This window comes from Argopecten irradians, chromosome 3 (assembly GCF_041381155.1).
Source record: "Argopecten irradians isolate NY chromosome 3, Ai_NY, whole genome shotgun sequence".
Taxonomy (NCBI): Eukaryota; Metazoa; Mollusca; class Bivalvia; order Pectinida; family Pectinidae; genus Argopecten; species Argopecten irradians.
The window spans coordinates 9,786,363-9,813,968 of NC_091136.1; the positions used below are offsets into that span (position 1 = coordinate 9,786,363).

General features: G+C 33.4%; 1 protein-coding gene across 1 annotated transcript; it reads left to right on the top strand.

The window, feature by feature from the left end:
* Positions 1 to 101: 101 nt before the first annotated feature.
* Positions 102 to 27,606, top strand: LOC138317511 (proprotein convertase subtilisin/kexin type 7-like). The gene is made up of 16 exons (XM_069259239.1): positions 102 to 239; positions 882 to 1,459; positions 2,687 to 2,783; positions 3,297 to 3,398; positions 3,842 to 4,028; positions 4,800 to 4,854; positions 5,168 to 5,306; positions 5,721 to 5,824; positions 7,119 to 7,286; positions 9,796 to 9,903; positions 10,369 to 10,474; positions 11,522 to 11,678; positions 13,930 to 14,024; positions 20,083 to 20,176; positions 20,698 to 20,812; positions 21,436 to 27,606. Exons 2-16 carry the CDS (start codon positions 893 to 895, stop codon positions 21,916 to 21,918), a joined length of 2,577 nt encoding a protein of 858 aa, XP_069115340.1. The 5' UTR covers positions 102 to 239; positions 882 to 892; the 3' UTR covers positions 21,919 to 27,606.

Genomic DNA, 27,606 nt, shown 5'->3' on the forward strand with positions numbered 1-27,606 from the left:
ATAACCAAATTACATAAAGAATGTAAATATTTTTAATTTTCGGTTGAATTTGAAATAGTTTTAAATTTGTCTTACTCAATTTTATGTTTACATGGGCCTGAATCAACACAACATTCAAGCGTCTGTGTGAAACCTCTACCGGCAACAATATTTTGAAGGGGGCGCTATCGGTCATAACTTCCGCCTTGAACAGAAAGTAAACTATCGACTTCCTTGAACAACAGCTGCTGCGACATAAGGTATATCTAGACACGTCGATCTTCTTGTTTCTGTAATATGACGGCACGGAGCGGACATTAGAAAATAAAAGCCAGTGCAAGCGTAACAAAATCAAGACATCGCCTCATTAAATAAATTACCGAGAGTTGTACTAACATGTACAGTACAGTCAACAGCAGACGATTTTCAATCTGTTTTTAATTCCTTTCTCGAAGAAAGTTTTGTCGTAGTCCGTGTGTTTATCTCTGCCCGAAATTGAATTTCACACACAATTTTTTGTCAAATTACCACTTTAGTCTTGCTTACATCCTGCAGATTTGATATATTTTTGGAGTTGTCCTCGAGCTCCTTGAGTGGGATTGAGCTAAACTTCAGCTGGAACTGACTAAGTGTTACTGATAATGATACTTAGTTCGTCAAACGTTGAAGATCATAGCAAGATGTAATATTATCCAAACACTTATTTCAAATTTATTCTCAAGTTCCACATTTGAGATTCAGTTACATATAGTTAAAAAATGAATTTACTTAATATCAAATTTTGTTTTCGCTATCAATATATCACTTAACATATGATTGTATAAGCTATTTTTGCCCTTGGATATCATTGTTTTAAAATTGGAAGCTGATCAACATAATCATGTTTTATTTTTATTCTTCAGAAAATGCAGATATGCACATGGAGTTTTACCATCATGAAAGGAACAGGTTGTTTATGTTAAGATGGTTTCTAGTTGTTTTTATCGCAAGTAATACATCCCTCTCCCAGGAGACAAAAGGAGTCCCTTTTCCAATCCACATAGAGCACTTTGAAGATACCTTGATATGGGCTATAAAAATAGGAGATCATTCCTCCAGTAAAGATGGATTAGCAGCAGACATCGAAGAACCAAGCAGTTTACAGCATGAACAGGATTTTAGTCCATTATCACATTCTGTTGCAAGTGACTTAGACTTACATTACCTGGGAAAGGTTGGAGAGGTACCAAATATTTACTTGTTTGGTTATAATTTTCCAGACAGTTCTGATGATTCTGTTGAATCATGGAAATTTGTTGATCTTCACAACCATCATAAAAGTATCCTGAGTGAGGAGTCGATACAGAAGGCTCAAGTTGATCTAGAGAAGAAGTTTGACATACATGAAAACATTGTGTGGTATAGTCGTCAAAAAATTGTTTCCAGAAAGAAGAGGAGGGTGAAATTTAAAGACCCCCGTTTCAAGGAACAATGGCACCTGGTAAATATCAATTTTGATAATATGGGTTAGTACTGGACCAGTTTCAGAATACTTTTACTATGCTGTGTTATCAAAGATTTGATTATAAATGAGAAGCTAACTCATATTGACAAGACATTCTGCTAATGAGTCTTGCTTTTATTTTACCAATAAATTTAGATTAAACCACTATCTACTATTTTTTAATCTTATGTATATTAGTATGTATACTTTATCAGGTAAAATTAATATAGAATTATCTACATGTAAGGGCTGTTCCTGTAAAACATATAACAGAGTGGGAAGGCAGTTGGGAACTCACCTATAGAAGCAATTTAAAGGGCCACTACCTTTCCGAAACGGCTTTTAATTTTTAAAATAGGAATGTAAAAACGAGATCAATAATTTTGTAGAGTCGCAGAAGTTATTAACTATACGTTTACTAGCACACTTATCATCACCTTCAGAAGTGTTTAATAAGAATAAATAAAATGTTAATTTTCATAACGCGGGTCGTTTTATGTTTCCCGCCGTCGTCCTAAATGCCGCGCGGTAGTTGACTATCACTGCGCCAGACGGCAAAACAACGAAATGAATCTCCACTGTTATCGTACATTAGACAGGAATTCTTGCATATGTTTGGCGTTGTTACCTCCTCTTAGGCCATCGATATATATTTTCTTTTGTTATTAATGTTTTTAAGAAACCTTTAAATTTTGCTCCGGAAAGGTAGTGGACCTTTAAAGTGTTGATGACTCCCACATATCTATTTTTTGTGATTTGTAACCCGGCACAGAAGTGATTTAAATTAAAACTTACCAGAAAAATAAAATATGAAATACAAATACTGTATAAAATGCACTCACCAATGACCTACAGAATCAATTTTGGACAAGCACTACCCACCCATATTAAATTGGACCCGACCCAACACTTCATACTATTAATTTACTACGTAAGTGCTGTCCGCAGTCGGCATATATGTTTTAGTTGAACAGCCCTAATTTGTTAGTGATTTGTTGATTATCCTAAACAATGTCAATCATGCCAAGGAGAAGGATTACCAATAAATGATCATACAATATTGAAATTAAGGGTATTAAGATGTATTATTAAAAAAAAAAAAAAAATATTGTATATTATTTTTCACCACTGAGAGATGGACATTATGGTGGTTTCTCACAATACCTTTGAGGTACATATATAGCTTAAAAATTGTAATGCTTCATATTCAATATTAATGTTTAGGTGAACCATGTCCACCAAGCCTTAGACATCAATGTAACAGGAATCTGGAACAGAAATGTCACTGGACAAGGTGTAACAGTTGCTGTAGTTGATGATGGTGAGTATTTATATAACAGGATATAGGGTGTTATGATGATGTGTAACTTGTTTTCACTGGATCATGCATGTACAAACCGGAAACATGTCCAAACAGATTAGATTGTGAATACATAGAACGGATAATCATACCCTGTCTTCTCTGCTTACAAACATAATATAGAAATGAAGGTGGGTAAATAGATTATCAGCTTATATTAGAAATACTGCCAAATTTACTTGACACACATTAATTGAATCATTGTCACCACTGGATGTTTTGCAACACTATGGTTAATGGGTCAGAGTCTTAGCTCTGACATATGCCGTCCATCATTCAGAGCTGCATCATCACAGCTAACCATGAAAAGATTCTACTCTCTATAAAACGGACACCTGTATAAACTAAACAAATAGACTGATCCCGTTATCATCCATTTAAGACAAGTTATACCGTATATGATTTGTGTTGTGAGAGAAAAACGGTTTTAGTAATACCGGGTATTAGTAATATATCATTTGTTGGTTTTGATAGGTCTAGAATGGACAAATCCTGACATACAAGACAATTATAACGCTGCAGGAAGTTGGGATTTGAACTCTGATGACCCTGATCCAATGCCAAACAGTCGACTAGGTATGAGGAATGAAGTCGCGTTATAATGTCACATTAGAAATTAATATGATAACATCACACAAGTAGTACATTTGTGTAGGCCTTATATATACAACTCAGTTGCTGCTGTGTCCACTATAACCTGTGGTTACTTAATGAAATAATAAGATAACTATAACTAACATAAGTCATACTGAATAGTATTAAATCATTTAATATATTCAGATTGTTTCTTTCTCTATTGAAAGAGTACTAGTTGATCATTAGGACAAACTTAGCATACAATTTAGATGTTATAAGAGTTTCTTCCTTTGAATGTATACACATTGTATCTAGTCGCTAGGAATGGAGGCCATACTCGTTCTTCCTCCAATTGTTTATTATGTGAGCATGCAAGCTTAAAGACTACATAAAATTTCCACATTTGTGTTTTTGGTGAAATGAACTGATTGCTATATTTTAAGAGTCCAACCACCATGGTACAAGATGTGCAGGAGAGATCGCTGCTGTGAGGAATTCTATATGCGGAGTGGGTGTAGCCTATGATGCTAAGGTATCTGGGTTACGAGTCCTGGATGGACCGATGACTGACAGTCTGGAAGCTTCAGCTTTTAATAAAAACATGCAGATAAATGATGTGTACAGTTGCAGGTAATATGTCATTGTTTTACACAAAACACTGTCTAGTAAGAATGAAGATTTGACTAATTCAATATTTCTGTTCTGTGTCTGTCAACAAACATTTATTGATACCATTATTCCACAGAATTTAACAAAAGATCTTTCAAAAATTATATAAATTTCCCTTGATTGTGTGTTTGTTTTCAATTTGGACCATTTCATTATCATACCTCCACAACAAAGTTAAGGAGGGGATTGTATACTGGAATCAGGTTGTCTGTCTGTCTGTCTGTAGACACAACTTTGTCTGGTGAACTCTGAACTCCTTCTAAACTGCATGACAGATTTTGATAAACATTGGTACACAGAACCCTGACATAGATGGAAGTTGAGTAAACTATATAGGGTTCTGCAATGTCCCCTATTGATGAAATTATTACAAAATTTGTGTAATGAGGGGGATAAACCATCCACTCTAGTTCTAGTTGTAAAATTAGATTAGTTCTAGTTGTATAAAATCAAATTAACTGTACAACTGGCATCTATCGTGAATTTCAACGTTTCATCAAATTAACAAAAATCTATTTTTAGGGAATATGTATGGTTTTAGTATTATACATGTAAGATCTTAATCTAAAGAAAAATTTTCCTAGGATCTTAATATTTACCTTTTATTACCTCTCTATATTTATTTGACTTATTTGATTTCTACTTTGTGCTTTATTACATCACTAAATTAGCAACAGAAAAAATTCTAAAAGTTATATCTATATCTGTCAGTGACACTACTTTGTATTTCAGCTGGGGTCCAGACGACGATGGAAAAACAGTGGACGGACCTCACCTCCTGGCACAGGTAAAGTGGGGATTTAGGTTGTCAATTCTTAATTTTATGATTATAGACTAACAATTGAGCTACTGCAGTGTGTTGTACCAGGAGTGCTAGATTGTTTGAGATCTGACTGATTTTGAACCTTCATTTTTTTTAAAATGATTTAGAAGATCCCTGCAACATATTTGATATGTACCGGTATTATGTTTTTGAGTAACCAATACCAAAAACAATTCATTATATAAATTTCTGTTAGTTTTGTCTGATTGGACTGTAGTTACTATTCACAGACATACAGTACGGTAGGTATATGTAAGTATGATGTTGTGTGTTGTAGGCGGCCATGAGATATGGAATCAACTATGGACGTGGTGGTTATGGAAATGTATATGTGGTTGCTAGTGGTAACGGAGGTCGTTTCCAGGACAACTGTAATTATGATGGCTATGCTAACTCCCTCTACACTGTTACTATAGGTTTGTATATCTGCAGACATTATGACAGCTTAATTATATTACATTGAGCTTGACAAGTTCTCATTCTTATGGTTTCTATCTCCTGTCCATCATTACACATACAGATAATAAAACCAATTTAGAATTATTATGAAACAAACATTTAAAATAAGCATTGTATGCTTTAATAAATGGTCATGAATTTTGATTAAAATAAGAACCATTGATTCCAGATTTACAACTGAGCCAAGTTTAACTTCTGCATAGGAATTAAATGTATTACAAAAGTTAAGAAAAAGCTCCTTAACTTCAGATTTTCCCCTTAATTTCTGTCATTCTTTCCTATGAATAATTTGAACTTAAAGAATGAAATTTGGCCCTGTCTGTTTTGAATTCTGATGTTTTAGTATATAGAATACCTCTAACATGTTACAGGAGCTGTGGATGAGACTGGACACATGCCATTCTACGCCGAGGAGTGTGCCTCTATGTTGGCAGTCACATTCAGCAGTGGTAGTTCTTTCTCCCAGAGGAGTATTGTAAGTGACTGATATTACAATGTCATCAGTTTGGTAACAATGTCACATTGCTTTTATGTACTGTACAACCACACGGTTTTTCGTGAGATACAAATTTACAGCCAGATAGCACAAATAAAATGTACAAATTCCAGCTAGTGTTTTACAAATGATAATTTAAAAAGCATTTACAAAAGATTAATTTACTTATCAATCCTTGATTTGTATCGGAGAGTATGTTGAAATTAAAGTGAACAGTCGGGCAAGGATGGCTAAAGTCGGTAAAAATGGTGTGAATGTATCCAGTATAATTTCTTATGAAATGGAAAAATAAAAATCTCTCGTCAAAATCTGTCTGCGTACGAAGAAATTAATTTAAAGTATTGGAATTCTAAAACGTCCTCCCGGCACACTATGTCCGTTGTTACATTTCCACACAGCTTCGCTTTCAATGCTTTCAACTTTTCTTTACTTTAATGGTCAGAACTGCGAAACTAAGCAGAACTTGACCGTCCTATTAATATGTGAGAACTTTTGGAAGGCCAATGAACGCATTTAGACTGGTTTTCTTTGCCCGACTATTCACTTTAACAAAGACACTAAATGTTATAGTATGGGCGAAAATAGCATGGTTTACACTGATTCAGTTCACTATATGTAACAACCTTCAGGTTTGGAGAAGTGTTTCTTGAAAACCACAAAATATTTTCTCTATAACCTTATGCCATTAACTTCTTAAAAAGATTTTAACATATGTAAATAGTTCATGTTTTAAGTAATCTTCCACTGTCTTCTATCACATAGAAATACTATGTTGTGAAGTAATCTGCTTATTGTTTGCTCTATACAAAATGTGTCTGTAAATTATTAGTTATCATTGTTCATTTTTACAATCTAGATTTTCAATTCAAAATATTTTATTGTATATATAAATTATACACAATGGGATTGGGTAACAGGCAGTGCCTATATCAACCCTTTCCCTCTTCCAGTAATGTACAACATGTTATAAATACAAATTGAGTAAAGATAGCAAACTAGATTTGAAGTGGTTAGTTTACAAAAACTCACAAGTGTTCTTGGCTTAATTATATGTAAATCTAAATATTCAACATTGATTAGATTGGGGGAACTATTTTGGGGATTTTGCTTCTCAGTACTTGATGAATGCATTCGATATTTAATGTTTGAAATGTGATTTACCTTTATTAAAAGGTACATTATTGATTTGTCTATGCCATATGTTTTAAACACTATATTAAACAATATCTGATAGTTTGTAAACTGATATTCTATTGGTTTATTTCAATGTAAGGTGACTACTGATTGGACGATGCATGGTGGTAATGGATGTACGTCAAGACACACTGGTACTAGTGCGGCTGCCCCTTTGGCCGCGGGTATGATTGCTCTGATGTTACAAGTCCGACCTTGTCTCACATGGAGGGATGTCCAGTATATAATCGCCATGACAGCACAGAAGGTACTGTTTTTTTTGTTTTTTTATTTCTTTTTTTTTTAGCTCACCTGGTCCGAAGGACCAAGGTGAGCTTATGCCATACCGTGGCGTCCGTCGTCCGTCGTCCGTCGTCCGTCGTCCGTCGTCCGTCGTCCGTCGTCCGTCCGTCCGTCCGTCCGTCAACAATCGACTTCTTCTCCATAACCGCTGGTCGGATTTCAACAAAATTTGGCTGGTAGCATCCTTATGGGCTACTAACTGAAAATTGTACAAATGATGGGTCTGACCCCCCAGGGGCCTGAGGGGCGGGGCCAAAAGGGGTCAATTTGGCTATTTCCATATAAACGACTTCTTCTCTGAAACCAAGCATGGGATAGCACCCATAATGCAATGGTAGCATCCTTATAGGGTGGGGATTCAAAATTGTACAAATGATGGGGCTGACCCCCCGGGGGCCTGAGGGGCGGGGTCAAATGGGGTCCATTTGGCTATTTCCATATAAACGACTTCTTCTCTGAAACCAAGCATGGGATAGCACCCATAATGCAATGGTAGCATCCTTATAGGGTGGGGATTCAAAATTGTACAAATGATGGGGCTGACCCCCCGGGGGGCCTGAGGGGCGGGGTCAAATGGGGTCAATTTGGCTATTTCCATATAAACGACTTCTTCTCTGAAACTAAGCATGAGATAGCACTCATAATGCAATGGTAGTATCGTTAAAGGGTAGGAATTAAAAATTGTACAAATGATGTGGCTGACCCCCCAGGGGCCTGAGGGGCGGGGTCAAAAGGGGTCAATTTGGCTATTTCCATATAAACGACTTCTTCTCTGAAACCAAGCATGGGATAGCACCCATAATGCAATAGTAGCATCCTTATAGGGTGGGGATTCAAAATTGTACAAATGATGGGGCTGACCCCCGGGGGCCTGAGGGGCGGGGTCAAATGGGGTCAATTTGGCTATTTCCATATAAACGACTTCTTCTCTGAAACCAAGCATGGGATAGCACCCATAATGCAATGGTAGCATCCTTATAGGATGGGGATTCAAAATTGTACAAATGATGGGGCTGACCCCCAGGGGGCCTGAGGGGCGGGGTCAAAAGGGGCCAATTTGGCTATTTCCATATAAACGACTTCTTCTCTGAAACTAAGCATGGTATAGCACCCATAATGCAATGGTAGCATATTTATAGGGTGGGGATTCAAAATTGTGCAAATGATGGGGCTGACCCCAAGGGGGCCTGAGGGGCGGGGTCGAAAGTGGCCAATTTGGCTATTTCCATATAAACGACTTCTTCTCTGAAACTAAGCACGGTATAGCACCCATAATACAATGGTAGTATCCTTATAGTGTGGGAATTCGAAATTGTGCACATGATAGGGCTGACCCCCCGGGGGCCTGAGGGGCGGGGTCAAAAGTGGTCAATTTCCATATAAATGACTTTTTGTCTGCAACTAAACATGGGATTACGCTCATAATGCAATGGTAACATCCTTATAGGGTTTGGATTCAAAATTTTGCAAATGATGGGGCTGACCCCCCGGGGGCCTGAAGGGTGGGGTCAAAAGGGGTCAATTTAGCTATTTCCATATAAACGACTTCTTCTCTGCAACTAATGGTAGCATCCTTATAGGGTTGGGATTTGAAATTGTACAAATGATAGGGCTGACCCCCGGGGCCTTAGACGGCAATAGATGCGAGGTCAAAAGGTCAATTAGGCTACTATTTTCATATAAATTACTTTGTCTCTGAACCTATGTATTGGATAGCATATTTGTATGGTATCAATAGCATCATTGTATGGTTGTGATTCAAAATTAAACTTTGGGAGTCAATTTTGCTTATTTTTCTAATTGTCTGAGTCTTGTGATAATTACTAACAAAAAACCAGGTGAGCGATACAGGCCCTCTGGGCCTCTTGTTTTTTTCATAAGATCATGATGCAAATAAAAAGTGTTAAATTATTCATTTTGATAGCAGTTAATTTTGTCAACTTTTATCAAGAAATAAGTAGTATGTGTAGGGCATAATGACTGTGGAACCAGATTTAGGCTGGTGTGACTTGCATGTAGTGTTGTCACTCAGCTGACGTTGAACATGCTGTTTTGCCAATGTCAATGTGTTTGGAAACTTTAAATTAAATTTGCTATTTGAGCAGAATGTTCCTTGTTGGATTATGGATAATGATATTCTGTAAATGATCTTATTTTAGCACAGTCAAATTTTAGCTCTAAATCAGAAAAACTGTAAATTATAATTTATTAGTGCAGATATTAATTTACTCGATTGTTCAATACTGGAAACACTCTTTTACAATATTAAGCACTGTAAATTAAAAACATGAAAAACTGCTTGAAATGCAGTGTGAAAAGTGCTAAAATAAAACTATTGTTAAATAAGTATATTTAAAGTACTTTGCATCATGACTATAACAAATTAAAATGCCAGATACAAAACTCTCCATAACATATTTACATGTCTGAAGAAGGTGGTAACTGTAATATAGCAGTATTATTTATTACGTTAGGTGGATGTAAACTTGGCCGACTGGCAAAAGAATGGGGCAGGGCTTTTCCACAGTCACAAACATGGCTTCGGTCTGATGAGGGCTTGGCGACTCGTCAACGCAGCTAAGGTGAGTCATGTAGGATAACAGAAACACCTACGTAAAGGGGAAATGTTTGAACATTACATCAGAGGTAGAAAAAAATACAAACTTCATATTGAACTGTTTCATAAATATTTTAAACTATTTACCTTTAAAAATGTGCTGAAGAACTATCAAGTATCAAGCACTACAGGAATATTACAATGTAAAGGAATATTATTTGATTTGAGTATTCATGTATTTTAGGAATTCATGGAACAGATTCAGACACTTGATATGCATTTATGTTGAATGTAGCATCAGATAATATTTCTGTTTTGATATTGAATGATTTTTATATATCTGAAACTAAGTATTTCATATAAGAAGGACAGGTCTCTGATTTAAAGTGGCATCAAAGTCTTCAAGTAGTAGTTTTAATACAAAGGTGTCAAGGGCATGTTCACTATAACTTGTCAAAACCAGCACTTGTCTAATTGTTAATTGTTTCAGATCTGGACCATGGTGCCTTGGCTTACAGCTTATTCCTATGACAGTGGGAAAATATCAAAGGAAATCCCGAAGTCTATATCACATCCTCTTAATGTCTACTACAATGGTAAAACTTTAAAAATCTCTGGATATTCTAATTTTCTCTTTTTAAAACTGATGTTTTATGCGGTTTACTGTATATGACATCAAAACTTAAAGCAATTAGGTAAATTAAACATGCACATCTAACAGAAATTCCATATATACCGTATTTTCCCTATTAAGAGCGCCTCCTCTAATAAGGGCGCCCCCACGTTTTTTGCTGAAAAAAATCAACTAATTTCATACAACTTTTGTGCCAGATTGTGACGATTTGTCTTTGCAGACGCTAAAAAAAATACTGTTTCACATCAATCTGATGCTTAACAGATATCTGATCAGCTTTTATAAGCACTAAATTTATTGCATTGGACAACTTAGGACATCTTTGCCAAGTGTTTAAACAGCGAAAACGCCATGTTCAAAATAAAACGTGTCACCTGAATGCCCCACACACGTGTATGGATGAAGACTAACTGGCAACAACATTTTAACGATGTCTATATAGGTTTTATGATTACTTACTGTATATCTATGATAAAGGTTCCTAAATAACAGGAATGTTATCATTTCTAAGCATTTTATTGTGTGCTCTTGTCGATAATTCCCATCTGCCACAAAACGAAAGTAGCGATCGAAAGCACCGTCCGCCATTTTGTGTACGCATGGTAAACAAACAGGCTAGCATGAAATGCAAAAATTCCGTGAAACAGACATATTTAACCAATGTTTGATAATTCTGGTGCATACATTTCTTCATAATTATGTAATTTCAACACTTATTTGACTTCAAAACGTAAGTTGGTTATAGTAAGTTTCAGAAAAATACGAAACTAAAAGCAAGATGACTATAGTCTGTTTCAGAAAAAACATCTAAAATGGTCTCAAATTACGGCGCCCCCTTTGGCCATTTACCCGCGCCCGGCGCCCTCATTAGGGAAATTCCATATGTCGGATTTAAAACATATATAGTTATGGGCATCTCAGTATGAAATAGGGAAAAAGAAATGAACTAAGTTATATTCTGATTCAGATGGTGTTCTGGGAAATAAAATTTGTTTGACAATTGTTGCAGTAAGTGAAGAAGATATTGGTGGATTTGACCTCTTGACCTTGGAACATGTCCAAGTGACTTTATCTCTAGAACATCCCTACCGTGGATATTTGGAAATCCGTTTAACATGTCCCAGTGGAACACAGTCTGTGATAGGGGCTCCCCGCAAACTCGACAAGTGAGTAATAGAACAGTGCTTAGGATATTAGGACAGAATGAATATGCTGATATTGTACTGATTGTTATTCCTCCCTCCATCCAAAACAAAGTTTAGGAGCGATATACTACAATATGCTTGTTTGTCTTCTTTCTGACTGTAGAAAATAATAAACTATTTGATCAATTATAATGAAATTCACAGCAATATTGGGGACCATAAGTAGATGTGCTTGCAGGTTTTCTTTTTTTCAAAATTATGGTTGCCATGGTAGCCAGGCTAATGAAACACGTTTTGTAAAATTGACATGAACTCATTCAACGGATGTCTATGATTAACAAATCACATGCTTCAATTACGGTTACCATGGAAACATATATAATGGAGGAACATTTGGTTGCGATGTTCTTATAGAAGGGTTATGATTTTTCCATTGGCTTACAGTTTTTAGCCCACCATCATCAGATGGTGGGCTATTCAAATCGCCTTTCGTCCGTGGTCCGTCCTTCCGTCCGTCCGTCCTTCCGTCCGTCCGTTAACAATTCTTGTTACCGCTATTTCTCAGAAAGTACTGAAGGGATCTTTCTCAAGTTTCACATGTAGGTTCCCCTAGGGCCCTAGTTGTGCATATTGCATTTTGGGACCAATCGGTCAACAAGATGGCCGACTGGCGGCCATCTTGGATTTTGATAGTTAAAGTTTGTTACCGCTATTTCCCAGAAAGTACTGAAGGGATCTTTCTCAAATTTCATATGTAGGTTCCCCTAGGACCCTAGTTGTGCATATTGCATTTTGGGACAGATCGGTCAACAAGATGGCCGACTGGCGGCCATCTTGGATTTTGATAGTTAAAGTTTGTTACCTCTATTTCTCAGAAAGTACTGAAGGGATCTTTCTCAAATTTCATATGTAGGTTCCCCTAGGACCCTAGTTGTGCATATTGCATTTTGGGACAGATCGGTCAACAAGATGGCCGACTGGCGGCCATCTTGGATTTTGATAGTTAAAGTTTGTTACCGCTATTTCTCAGAAAGTACTGAAGGGATCTTTCTCAAATTTCATATGTAGGTTCCCCTAGGGCCCTAGTTGTGCATATTGCATTTTGGGACCAATCGGTCAACAAGATGGCCGACTGACGGCCATCTTGGATTTTGATAGTTAAAGTTTGTTAACGCTATTTCTCAGAAAGTACTGAAGGGATCTCTCTCAAATTTCATATGCATGTTTCCCTTGAACCCTAGTTGTGCATATTGCATTTTGGGAGCGATCGGTCAACAAGATAGCCAACCGGCGGCCATCTTGGATTTTGATAGTTAAAGTTTGTTACCGCTATTTCCCAGAAAGTACTGAAGGAATCTTTCTCAAATTTCATATGTAGGTTCCCCTAGGACCCTAGTTGTGCATATTGCATTTTGGGACAGATCGGTCAACAAGATGGCCGACTGGCGGCCATCTTGGATTTTGATAGTTAAAGTTTGTTACCTCTATTTCTCAGAAAGTACTGAAGGGATCTTTCTCAAATTTCATGTGCAGGTTCCTGAAGGGGTCTAGTGCACATTCGGACTTATCGGTCAGCAAGATGATCGACAGGTAGCCATCTTTGATTTTGATAATTAAAGTTTGTTACTGCTACATATCTCAGAAAGTACTGAAAGGATCTTTCTCAAGTTTCATATATAGTATGTAGTTAAAGTTTGAAAAGCAGGGAAAAGATCCCTCTTTCTGTTGTCTGACATAGATCATTCTTTGGTGGGCGCCAAGATCCCTCTGGGATCTCTTGTTAGTTTTGAAATTTTTAATAGCCTATGGTTGGTAGGTGTATGGAATTTTGTAGAATACTTTAAACTGGTGATTTTATGGAAAATCATTTAAGAACCTTTGAACCTTTATTGCTCATGTCTAAAAGACATCAGTTACAGATAATCTTGTTAACTCAGTTCGGTATATCTAGAAAGGCCTGTTATTTGAACTGTTGTTTTACAGCAAATATTACAGTAAGCTTACCTACCATATATACTTTGTACATTAATAATTTGCAATATTGTATGATTGTCCAATTGAAATCTAAAAAATGAGATTTTACTTTAGTTTCCCAATATGACACTTTCAGTGGTGATATCATATAGCCATTTATCGTTGTAATCGTTAATCATAGATATCATATAGGTCTTCCTTTGTCTTAACATCTCAGCACAGTTAATTGTATTGTTGTTACATGCTGGCAATTGATAACAATGATGTTCCTGAAGACTATCGTCTGAATTCTTTTCAGTTCTACAAAAGGGTTTTCTGGTTGGACGTTTAGTACTGTAAGATGCTGGGGAGAAAAACCTATAGGAACCTGGAAGCTGACTATCATAGATACAGGTATACCACTATAGAGATACAGGTGTATTGATATAGAGATACAGGTATATCAATATAGAGATACAGGTATATCAATATAGAGATACAGGTATATATCAATATAGAGATACAGGTGTATCATTAGAGATACAGGTGTATCAATATGGAGATGCAGGTATATCAATATTAGAGATACAAGTATATCAATATAGAGATACAGGTATATCAATATAGAGATACAGGTATATCAATATAGAGATACAGGTGTATCAATAGAGATACAGGTATATTAATATAGAGATACAGGTGTATCAATATGGAGATACAGGTATAACAATATAGAGATACAGGTATATCAATATAGAGATACAGGTATATCAATATAGAGATACAGGTATATCAATAAAGAGATACATGTATATCAGTATAGAGATACAAGTATATCAGTATAGAGATACAGGTATATGTATAGAGATACAGGTATATCAATATAGAGATACAGGTATATCAATATAGAGATACAGGTATATCACTATAGAGATACAGGTATATCAATATAGAGATACAAGTATATCAGTATGGTGATACAGGTATATCAATATAGAGATACAGGTATATCAATATAGAGATACAGGTATATCAATATAGAGATACAGGTATATCATCATATAGAGATACAGGTATATCACTATAGAGATACAGGTATATCAATATAGAGATACAAGTATATCAGTATGGTGATACAGGTATATCAATATAGAGATACAGGTATATCAATATAGAGATACACTTATATGAATATAGAGATACAGGTATATCAATATAAAGATACAAGTATATCAATATAGAGATACAGGTATATCAATATAGAGGTACAGGTATATCAATATAGACATAAAGGTATATCAATAAAGAGATACAGGTATATCAATATAGAGATACAGGTATATCAAAATAGAGATACAGGTATATCAATATAGAGGTACAGGTATATCAATATAGAGGTACAGGTATATCAATATAGAGATACAGGTATAACAATATAGAGATACAGGTATATCAATATAGAGATACAGGTATATCAATATAGAGATATAGGTATATCAATATAGAGATACAGGTATATCAATATAGAGATACAGGTATATCAATATAGAGATACAGGTATATCAATATAGAGGTACAGGTATATCAATATAGAGATACAGGTATAACAATATAGAGATACAGGTATATCAATATAGAGATACAGGTATATCAATATAGAGATACAGGTATATCAATATAGAGATACAGGTGTATCAATATAGAGATACAGGTGTATCAATATAGAGATACAGGTATATCATATATAGAGATACAGGTATATCAATAAAGAGATACAGGTATATCAATATAGAGGTACAGGTATATCAATATAGAGGTACAGGTATATCAATATAAAGATACAGGTATATCAATATAGAGATACAGGTATATCAATATAGAGATACAGGTAAACAATATAGAGATACAGGTATATCAATATAGAGATACAGATATATCAGTATAGAGATACAAGTATATCAGTATAGAAATATAGATATATCAATATAGAGATACAGGTATATCAATATAGAGATACAGGTATATCAATATAGAGATACAGGTATATCAATATAGAGATACATGTATATCAGTATAGAGAATCAGTATATCAGTATAGAGATACAGTATATCAATATAGAGATACAGGTATATCAATATAGAGATACAGGTATATCAATATAGAGGTACAGGTATATCAATATAGAGATACATATACAGTATATACAGGTATATCAAATAGGATTAGGTATAATATAGAGTACAGGTATATCAAATAGATAGAGAGATACAGGTATATCAATATATAGAGATAGGTATATCAATAAAGATATAGAGAGATACAGGTATATCAATATAGAGATACAGGTATACAGGTATATAGAGATACAGGTCATATATAGAGATATAGGTATATCAATATAGAGATACAGGTATTTCATATAGAGATAAGGTTATCAATATAGAGTACAGGTATATCAATATAGAGATACAGGTATAATCAATATAGAGATACAGGTAGAGATACAGGTATATCAATATAGAGTACAGGTATATCAATATAGAGGATACAGGTATATCAATATAGAGATACAGGTATCAATATAGAGATACAGGTCAATATAGAGATACAGGTATATCAATATAGAGATACAGGTATATCAATTATAGAGATACAGTATATCAATATAGAGATACAGGTATATCAATATAGAGATACAGGTATATCAATATAGAGATACAGTATATCAATATAGAAGATACAGGTATATCAATATAGAGATACAGGTATATCAATATAGAGATACAGGTATATCAATATAGAGATACAGGTATATCAATATAGAGATACAGGTAATCAATATAGAGATACAGGTATATCAATATAGAGATACAGGTATATCAATATAGAGATACAGGTATATCAATATAGAGATACAGGTATATCAATATAGAGATACAGGTATATCAATATAGAGATACAGGTATATCAATATAGAGATACAGGTATATCAATATAGAGATACAGGTATATCAGTATAGAGATACAAGTATATCATATAGAGATACAGGTATTATATCAATATAGAGATACAGGTATATCAATATAGAGATACAGGTATATCAATATAGAGATACAGGTATATCAATATAGAGATACAGGTATATCAATATAGAGATACAGGTATATCAATATAGAGATACAGGTATATCAGTATAGAGATACAGGTATATCAATATAGAGATACAGGTATTATCAATATAGAGATACAGGTATATCACTATAGAGATACAGGTATATCAATATAGAGATACAGGTATATCAATATAGAGATACAGTATATCAATATAGAGATACAGGTATATCAATATAGAGATACAGGTATATCAATATAGAGATACAGGTATATCATATAGAGATACAGGTATATCAATATAGAGATACAGGTATATCAATATAGAGATACAGTATAAGTAGATACAGGTATATCAATATAGAGATACAGGTATATCAATATAGAGATACAGGTATATCAATATAGAGATACAGGTATATCAATATAGAGATACAGGTATATCAATATAGAGATACAGGTATATCAATATAGAGATACAGGTATATCAATATAGAATAAGGTATATCAATAAGAGATACAGGTATATCAATATAGAGATACAGGTATATCAAATATAGAGATACAGGTATATCAATATAGAGATACAGGTATATCAATATAGAGATACAGGTATATCAATATAGAGATACAGGTATATCAATATAGAGATACAGGTATATCAATATAGAGATACAGGTATATCAATATAGAGGTACAGGTATATCAATATAGAGATACAGGTATAACAATATAGAGATACAGGTATATCAATATAGAGATACAGGTATATCAATATAGAGATACAGGTATATCAATATAGAGATACAGGTGTATCAATATAGAGATACAGTGTATCAATATAGAGATACAGGTATATCAATATAGAGATACAGGTATATCAATAAAGAGATACAGGTATATCAATATAGAGGTACAGGTATATCAATATAGAGGTACAGGTATATCAATATAAAGATACAGGTATATCAATATAGAGATACAGGTATATCAATATAGAGATATAGGTATATCAATAAAGAGATACAGGTATATCAATATAGAGATACAGGTATATCAATATAGAGATACAGGTATATCAATATAGAGGTACAGGTATATCAATATAGAGATACAGGTATAACAATATAGAGATACAGGTATATCAATATAGAGATACAGGTATATCAATATAGAGATACAGGTATATCAATATAGAGATACAGGTATATCAATATAGAGATACAGGTATATCAATATAGAGATACAGGTATATCAATATAGAGATACAGGTATATCAATATAGAGATACAGGTATATCAATATAGAGATACAGGTATATCAATATAGAGATACAGGTATATCAATATAGAGGTACAGGTATATCAATATAAAGATACAGGTATATCAATATAGAGATACAGGTATAACAATATAGAGATACAGGTATATCAATATAGAGATACAGATATATCAGTATAGAGATACAAGTATATCAGTATAGAAATATAGATATATCAATATAGAGATACAGGTATATCAATATAGAGATACAGGTATATCAATATAGAGATACAGGTATATCAATAAAGAGATACATGTATATCAGTATAGAGATACAAGTATATCAGTATAGAGATACAGGTATATATATAGAGATACAGGTATATCAATATAGAGATACAGGTATATCAATATAGAGATACAGGTATATCACTATAGAGATACAGGTATATCAATATAGAGATACAAGTATATCAGTATGGTGATACAGGTATATCAATATAGAGATACAGGTATATCAATATAGAGATACAGGTATATCAATATAGAGATACAGGTATATCATATAGAGATACAGGTATATCATATAGAGATACAGGTATATCAATATAGAGATACAGGTATATCAATATAGAGATACAGGTATATCAATATAGAGATACAGGTATATCAATATAGAGATACAGGTATATCAATATAGAGATACAGGTATATCAATATAGAGATACAAGTATATCAATATAGAGATACAGGTATATCAATATAGAGATACAGGTATATCAATATAGACATAAAGGTATATCAATAAAGAGATACAGGTATATCAATATAGAGATACAGGTATATCAAAATAGAGATACAGGTATATCAATATAGAGGTACAGGTATATCAATATAGAGGTACAGGTATATCAATATAGAGATACAGGTATATCAATATAGAGATACAGGTATATCAATATAGAGATACAGGTATATCAATATAGAGATATAGGTATATCAATAAAGAGATACAGGTATATCAATATAGAGATACAGGTATATCAATATAGAGATACAGGTATATCAATATAGAGATACAGGTATATCAATATAGAGATACAGGTATATCAATATAGAGATACAGGTATATCAATATAGAGATACAGGTATATCAATATAGAGATACAGGTATATCAATATAGAGATACAGGTATATCAATATAGAGATACAGGTATATCAATATAGAGATACAGGTATATCAATATAGAGATACAGGTATATCAATATAGAGATACAGGTATATCAATATAGAGGTACAGGTATATCAATATAGAGATACAGGTATATCAATATAGAGATACAGGTATATCAATATAGAGATACAGGTATATCAATATAGAGATACAGGTATATCAATATAGAGATACAGGTATATCAATATAGAGATACAGGTATATCAATATAGAGATACAGGTATATCAATATAGAGATACAGGTATATCAATATAGAGATACAGGTATATCAATATAGAGATACAGGTATATCAATATAGAGATACAGGTATATCAATATAGAGATACAGATATATCAGTATAGAGATACAAGTATATCAGTATAGAAATATAGATATATCAATATAGAGGTACAGGTATATCAATATAGAGATACAGGTATATCAATATAGAGGTACAGGTATAACAATATAGAGATGCAGGTATATCAATATAAAGATACAGGTATATCATTATACATGTGTTTTATAGTACAAAATCTATCAGCACATTTCAGCTACAGGTAGTTGAGACACTCTCAGCTATTTGTAGTTGATGTACATATAGGTTACCAATAGAAAACCTTGTTAGCTATAAAAAGATGAGGCTTTGATTACCATATTGGGAGGTGAATTCCACGAACATTTTTCCATTTTTTGTCACTAAAACTTTTCTACTATTATCTCCTTTGCTAGTTAAACAAAATTGTAATGTATCATTATTAATAGAGCAAGTTTTTATTGGTAAATGTTCACTTTTAACTCTAAGCAAAATATTGAAGTAGGCGTGTCAACTGTGTCCTTAGTGATGTGAATTTTATGACTGAATTATGTTTTACTAGATACGGGTGAACATGAAAAAGGACATCTCACAGAATGGAAACTTAAGTTGTATGGCAGCCCACTGTCACAGGAGGAATTCCAGGAACGTAAAAAGTAAGATATTTATAAACATGTAAAACTAAAGTTGTATGGCAACCCAATGGCACAGAAGAAATTCCAGGAAAAAGTATATCATGTTTGATTTTGTTTGATAACTAGAAGTCCTATGAACAGCCAGATTCATTTAAGGAAGTGCCAGGTTTATTGGTAAAAACTGAGTACGTGGTGAAAAACTGATCAGTGGTCAGTGCCTGTCAACTTAGGCGCATGGGATTCGAACTGCTGATAAAGAGGTGGAGGACTTGTGGTAATATGTCAGGATGAGAAAGTCATGTATAGACATGTGTAAAGGAAATGTGTATAAACTCTTATAATGACACTGTTGTCTCCAGACGTTTCTGAATGATGAGCTTTAAAGCAGATGAGGGAATTGGTGAGTTTCTAATAGTGTTTGATTTCTTGTAGGACGGTCCATAGAGCTATGAGTGGTGAGTTTCTGATGGTGTTTGATTTCTTGTAGGACAGTCCATAGAGCTATGAGTGGCGAGTTTCTGATAGTGTTTGATTTCTTGTAGGACGGTCCATAGAGCCATGAGCGGAGAGTTTCTGAATGACAGTTACAGTCTTCCATGCCCAGAACCTCCTGTAAAAGCCAGACCAGATTCACCAATGTCAGAGAAAACCCTTAAGGTACTTGTTTGTCCAGAAATACATTTTTTGAAAAAGTCACCAGAGAGGAAGTCTTAGGTGATTGAGATAATCCTTTTTTGCCTTTGTGGTATGTTAAACAGAATTTCCAATTACAATTGTACATCATAATGACCACAATGCCAAAATGTGGTACATTGAATCTGATAAATGATTTGATGAAAGACTATCAGGTTTGGTTTAATGAATGGCCTTGAATTAAGACTACTTCTCAATGCATATTTGCCAACAGATATGTTGAGCCTTTCAAATGTTTGTATAAAGTGTTTGATCTTCAGTTAAAGAGTTGTCACTGGCTTCACTTATGAAATGCTAACAAAACACTGACCTCCAAATGGTACAGACATGTCTGAATCTGTAGCATGCGGGAATGAAAAACTTCTATATAATTATGTGGTCTGTTCAAATTAATGGCTATAACAAGCTAAAGAATTACGTATATATATTAATGAGACATACTGAATGTTTTAAGAGAAACCAAAAATGGAGCTTTCCTCTTAAAATATTTTTGAACTCATGTGACAGTTTCAGCAAGATTGCCGACATATGTGATTTAAAATGGTGCAGTAACAATGATCTAATGTATATATGTTGATTGTTTACAGATACTGGCATTGTTTAGTGTATTCTGTCTCGTCATGGCGATTTATGAGAGTTTAGAATATGCTCTGTGTTACAAGGAGGAAAAACAGGAACAATTAAGACGCAAAAAACTAAACAAACATGCAAATTATTTGGCTAATAGACACAGAGGTGATTCATCAGAAACGAGAGCACTTTTACAAGAGGAAGAAGAAATCCCATTGGATATTATATCGTCCAATCAAAATAATTCATCAACATCATCCATTCATAATAACTCCAACCCTAGCCTTGACACGAGTTGGAATAGTTTCTCCGAGAGTGAGTTGCAGCGAATGCCCGACTTGGTAGACGAGGAGGAAGAAGTACACTACTCACAGCACTCTACAGATTCCAGTATAATGTCTGATAGACACCCCAGAAATACAGCCTCATATGCAAGTATAGCCAATCACAGCACTTCATTATTAACCAATCACAACAAGGAAACTGGACACAACAGATGAAACTGCCCAATCACAAAAAGAATAATATTTGATACATGAATTCTTGTTTGTATTTGTTTTCTTTTATACTTTTACTTTCATATTCAAAAAGATATATATAGAAATATCCTCAAAAGGTTTGGTCTTCCATTCTTACCCTCAAACAATGTTATCAACGAATCACAAATAACTGTACGCCTTTTAATGTTTGTTATTGGTGGTTATGAATGTATAATATTTCCATGTTTCCTTTCTTATATAACAACATGTTTAATATGTTCATAGATTTTTTTTGCTGAACTATTACTGGTCAAGTTATTATGATTTTAAATGATATATTGTCTTGTTTATTTGCTGAATCAGTTGTTGTATATGGAAGTTTTTGTCATACTTAATACTATGATTGTTTGAGATGGTGGAATGACGTCAAATTGATTTTGATTATCCTCACCTTCTGTTGATTGTGATATCACAGTCCCACAATAATATGATGTCACAAAACGAGGACCAACAACCATGTCATTACCACTGTCTTAAATCTCTTACATTACCTTAACATCATCTACAATATTGTCTTTAAAATTTGTTATTATTTTCAATGCTGTTAGGGTCCTGTTGAAATTGGTCATTCTGTATGTCAATTTGTTATTTTTTAACTCCAAAATCCATATTTATAAATGATGTTAACAAAGTTGTGAACAGTTATAATATTTACTTAAACCTACGTCATATGGGGGAAAAACAAACGAGAATAAATAAATTGAAAACATTTATTTATGAACGATTATCGTCAAGCAAAGAACTGACGGTAGGTGGAGATAGTGCCACCTAGCTTATAATACTATTAGAGTTGTTCCCCCTGACTACGCTCAAAGCCCATACAAGATTTAATTAAAAGGAAGCTTCCCATTGATGCAAGGATTTATAAGTGAGAAGGATTCGTGACTGTCTCTTTACATTACTAAACACCACGCGAGATGCCTATGAACCGGGAATAAAAACCATTTTTCTCAACAAATACTTGTCTTATCGAGTCAAATGAAACACCATTGTAAAGTTTATTAAAATTCACTACGTATATTACTTGCTTTAAAGACGGAATATTTAGAGGATATGTCTTAAATTTTCGTTAAAAAGGATCGACAGCTCATGAAATGACGGTCCCGCTTCAGATAGTAAGTTGCATTGATGTCAACAATTAACAGTTCTTGTGTTCGCTACACTGTTTATTTCAGATAAAAAAGTCATTGGTACTCATTTTATTTTCAATTATCAAGTTTCAATTTCTCATGTGTCAGTGAAAATTATGTTTCAGTTGTGTTTTTGTATTCTTCATGTCAGTGTATTTCCCTAGGCTATATGTGGCAGGGTAATTATTTACATAATCTATGACAATGGACTTTCACGAGTGTATCATTGATTCACGAAAATTAATTCCGAATGCTAATATGTTCCAAAAGAATATATCTGCAAGCTATATTTTGACCTTTGACTTTCATCACAGAAAAAAAATTTGGCTCTTTGGCATGGGTATGTCTTTCACAAATTTATTTTGACAAATACGGGTAGGTTAATTATCAACATTCAGTCAATCCAAACACATGTGTAAGTAGATAGGAATAGTTTCTTTGTTCTGTCGTTACTCTAGAAACAAATATGATCATGAGAAATTTTTGAGAGGATCAAAAATGATGTGGTATATCAAAAGCAAAAAGGGGAAAAAATGAATGTTTGCAACTCCTTTCAAAATTTTTACCTTTTTTTCACAGATTTTCTTCATCTTTCTTATTTTTTATATTTCATTTAAGTGATAAATACTCAACTATACACATACTTTTCTTGACTGTAATCATTGTAGTCTCATCTTTGATAAAGATGGTTTGTTTAGACATTTGTATATAATAACTATAATTGAATCCTTTTCCTTATTTTGTGTTCGGATTCTCTTTTATGACACATCCGAATCAATTGGTGTCAGCCACATTTGCATACATGTACCACACTTACTTTGTAATAAAATGAAATCTTATCATGATAATATAAAGCTTACCCTATATGTAACACAATTATTGGTCATTTATTTAATTGGATAGTTTCGAGATTGATGTTAATTTAATGTTAAATTCAATATCTGTTTGTTTTATTTCTTCTAGTACAAACAAAAAACAAAACTTAAAGATGCTCCACTGCTGGCGAATGGTATTTTTTTCTCTATCAAGAGCAGGAGCAGACGATTTAGTATTTTTCTTCAGTCACAAAAGATACTTACTTTACACCAATACCACCAATGAAAAGTTTGAGCTTCTAATTTTTTCTGAAGATAGAAATATAAGAAATAATTAATTGCACTCCGTAAAAAATTCGTTGACACTATGTCCTATATGGAATAAGCTACTTTTTGTGTTAATTAGACATATATATACACGACTAAACACAAATTATTGTTCAAATAATGAACATCGTTTATGCTCTGTCAGCTTTGGAGCATCTTTAACATTATTTTTATATTATGACATTTTTTGTAATGGAGATTCATATTTCCAATCTTTACCCTTATTGATCGGTACTGTACAACAGTGACAATTTAGTGGTCTGTAGCTTAAAATCAGTTTCATGAGAGTAAATATGTGTGGTTATTTGATGGAGGATTTCCACCAGTAAGGCCAAAAAAAACCCGTCTGTTTAGGGTTACATTGGCAAAAAATATATAGGGTCGGTAGGTCGGGATAGTCTTTTAGTGTCTTTTACATCAAAGTAATGACGGGAACTGGAGTCTGAGATGGAAACCCGACTTTTAATTGTTTTTCGTAGAAAAGTGGGAAAAAATTAGGGTCTGTCGGGTAATCTTAAACAGAGATCTTTTTTGGCCTAATACATAAAACTAAATTTGTTTTTTCATATTTATATTTTCATGGTTCCATAGCAAACAGTAAAACAACGAAAATGTCCCGTATTTTACAGTACATTGTAGAAATGAATACTATATTTAATTGGACAATCAATGTTGATTATGCCATAATACCAAGTTAGTTACATAATATAAATAGCAGCATCAATTTTTGCTAACTGTGCTCCTGCTGTGTGTGCTCCCAGAGAAAATTAATATCCTCTCTTTGGGATTTATGTTAACATAATATGGGAAACAGATTATTGTACGGTAAAAAATAGAAATACATTTTTACTGGAACTAGGTTATATTTTTATGGAGTGTCTTATTGTTGATTTACTGTTTTATGGTGGTTGTATACAAATTTTTGATCATTGTTATTATGTGTTTGTAATATAAATCTAGTCATAAGATGTCGGCTATCCTAAGAAAATATCTACCCTTACTCAAGGATCAAAGATTGTATTAGGTTATCGACCATAAAATTCATATAAACATTTTAAAAGAGAACCCAATCCTTTTTTCTGAATTTTTTTTTTTTTAGTTTAGAAATTTTTTGTAGTTATTTTTGTTACACAATCAATGAATGTTGCTACCATTGGTAGAAATAGCTATTTTGAGTCCTTAGTACAGGTACACTCTAGTTATGTTTAATAGAAAAGCATCTAGAAAGTTTGTGGTAATGATCATATGAATTCTATTTATGTTGATTGGTGCAAGGAGGATTATCAAATTATTTTACATTACCATTATAGATTATTGTTTATATTTCTATTTCATTAAATGCTTGAAGATTTTATTCGGAGAACACTGAAGGATACAGAGGTATTCTATAAAATCCAATTGTGCAGGTACTTAATTACGATTTTTTCCACTTTTATTTATATCTTACCTATGATACTTTGTAATGATGTTTTAACCTGTTTTACCATTACTATGCAGCTTATTGATCCATATTATTATTTTTAATGTTAGTTAGTAGGGAATTATTACTACTTATCATGTAAAATACCTTATTTGCCATTTTAATTATACACTAGTTGTAGGTAATATTCTTTGATGTTTTGCCATGGTGTAATGCATATCATCATTCGTAAGACAGCATCACCTAAACCAACCCAACACGGTTTGTCAATCAATATAATACATGCTGTATTTGTTCTAATAAATGCCCTAGGGGCATTAACTTTTCCAACGAGGGATGAATTACGATATTTCAGACTCAAGCGTTGGTCAGGAAACCAGTATAAATGTTAGTATAATGTCTAGTGTGTTTACTGTTTTTGAAATGGATTCTCTATTGATTTAAACTGTGTTTTATGTGATATTTGACATTTTTGTGATCTGAAAATGGAAAAATTAACGAAAAACAGTTGGAGAGTTGTTAATTAGCATTAAGACATTTATTGATATTAACATGGTTCTGTGATGTATTAATAGGACAACAAATCTGTGATTTAGTCCCCACAGATTGGGTTATAACATATCAATATCAGGCTTTGATTAATGTAGTAAAACTATAGACTCCAATAGTCCTGTAAATTACTGCTTTATACAGTTTAAGGTGTTGAGATGGAAAAAACAACTAATCCCTGATATTTTCATTTAATGTGATGGTCTAATAGAACAGTCTAACAGTTTCAGTCTGCTAGTAGGTGAGTCAAGGTTTGGAAAAGTGAAAAGGGGTCTTGTTTAAAAGAAAATGGAAAAATAATGAAAACTGAGAAAAAATCATCTGTGGACACTGGACAGACACACTTCGTATTTAATAGATATGATTTGACCATTCATGATAGTCGTTTGTATTGGAACCCTCAATGTCCAGTCTTTCCTATCATTTTTTGTTAACTTACTTTGGTTAAAAGAAGATAAGTAACAGAATGTATCTTATAAATAATAGAGGAGATCACGGATACTAGTTATTTTAACTGTAAAACAGAAAAATGTCCATTCCACATTTATTATGTAGCTTTCTGAGTTTGTCCTCTATGAAGTATTCTCAGACACTTATGCCATGTTCCTCGAGAGTCTTTAATGGTAGTATTCAGGTTAGTAGTCAAGGCTCGTGGAAGCTAGGGTTAGATATTTCATCCGGTCATAGTATATATGTACATTATAGTCCTCAGTGGAGTCAATCTGCAGGTGCCCTTGGTGCTAATTAGAATGAACATGATCTCTGAATTAAGACTGAATAGGTTATAGGTTTGCTATCTTACCCCCTCAGTGTATTGTAACCATACAATGGTGCTTAATAATTAGTCCTGTAGTCCTATAATTATTTATTATTGGTATTATTATATAGAGAGATCCTAGATCTCTATCCCTGGGATGAAATCCTACCTTGCTGTGTATCTTCTGTGTGATTACTCCTGTTATGTCTTGTATCTTCGGTAACTTGCTCCTAGAATACATTTCCGGCCTAAAAGGTCTAAATGGGGGAAATGAAAAGTTTTATTGGCACGATGTTCATTGCAATGATTTATACACTTATCATACAATTGCTGTTATAATTCATCTATTGAAATTTTTGTTAGAAAAATACATTTATAAGGACTAAGGGTTTTTGTTTCTTTCAAATAAATTTGTGATTAAATGTGTCAGTTGACATATCACCATGAAATGATTCTATTTCATTTTTTGATTGTTCATTAGAATTTAGTCACTTGTCATATTTGAAGTGGGATATTTTGGTACACAATCATATGATATACTGTTATATGCTATCGGGTTGAATTTCTGGATACTCTTTTTAATTTATGGGTTACATCTACTTTATAAAGCCAGTGTCAATATTTTAAAAACAATAAACAGTTTTGAATTTT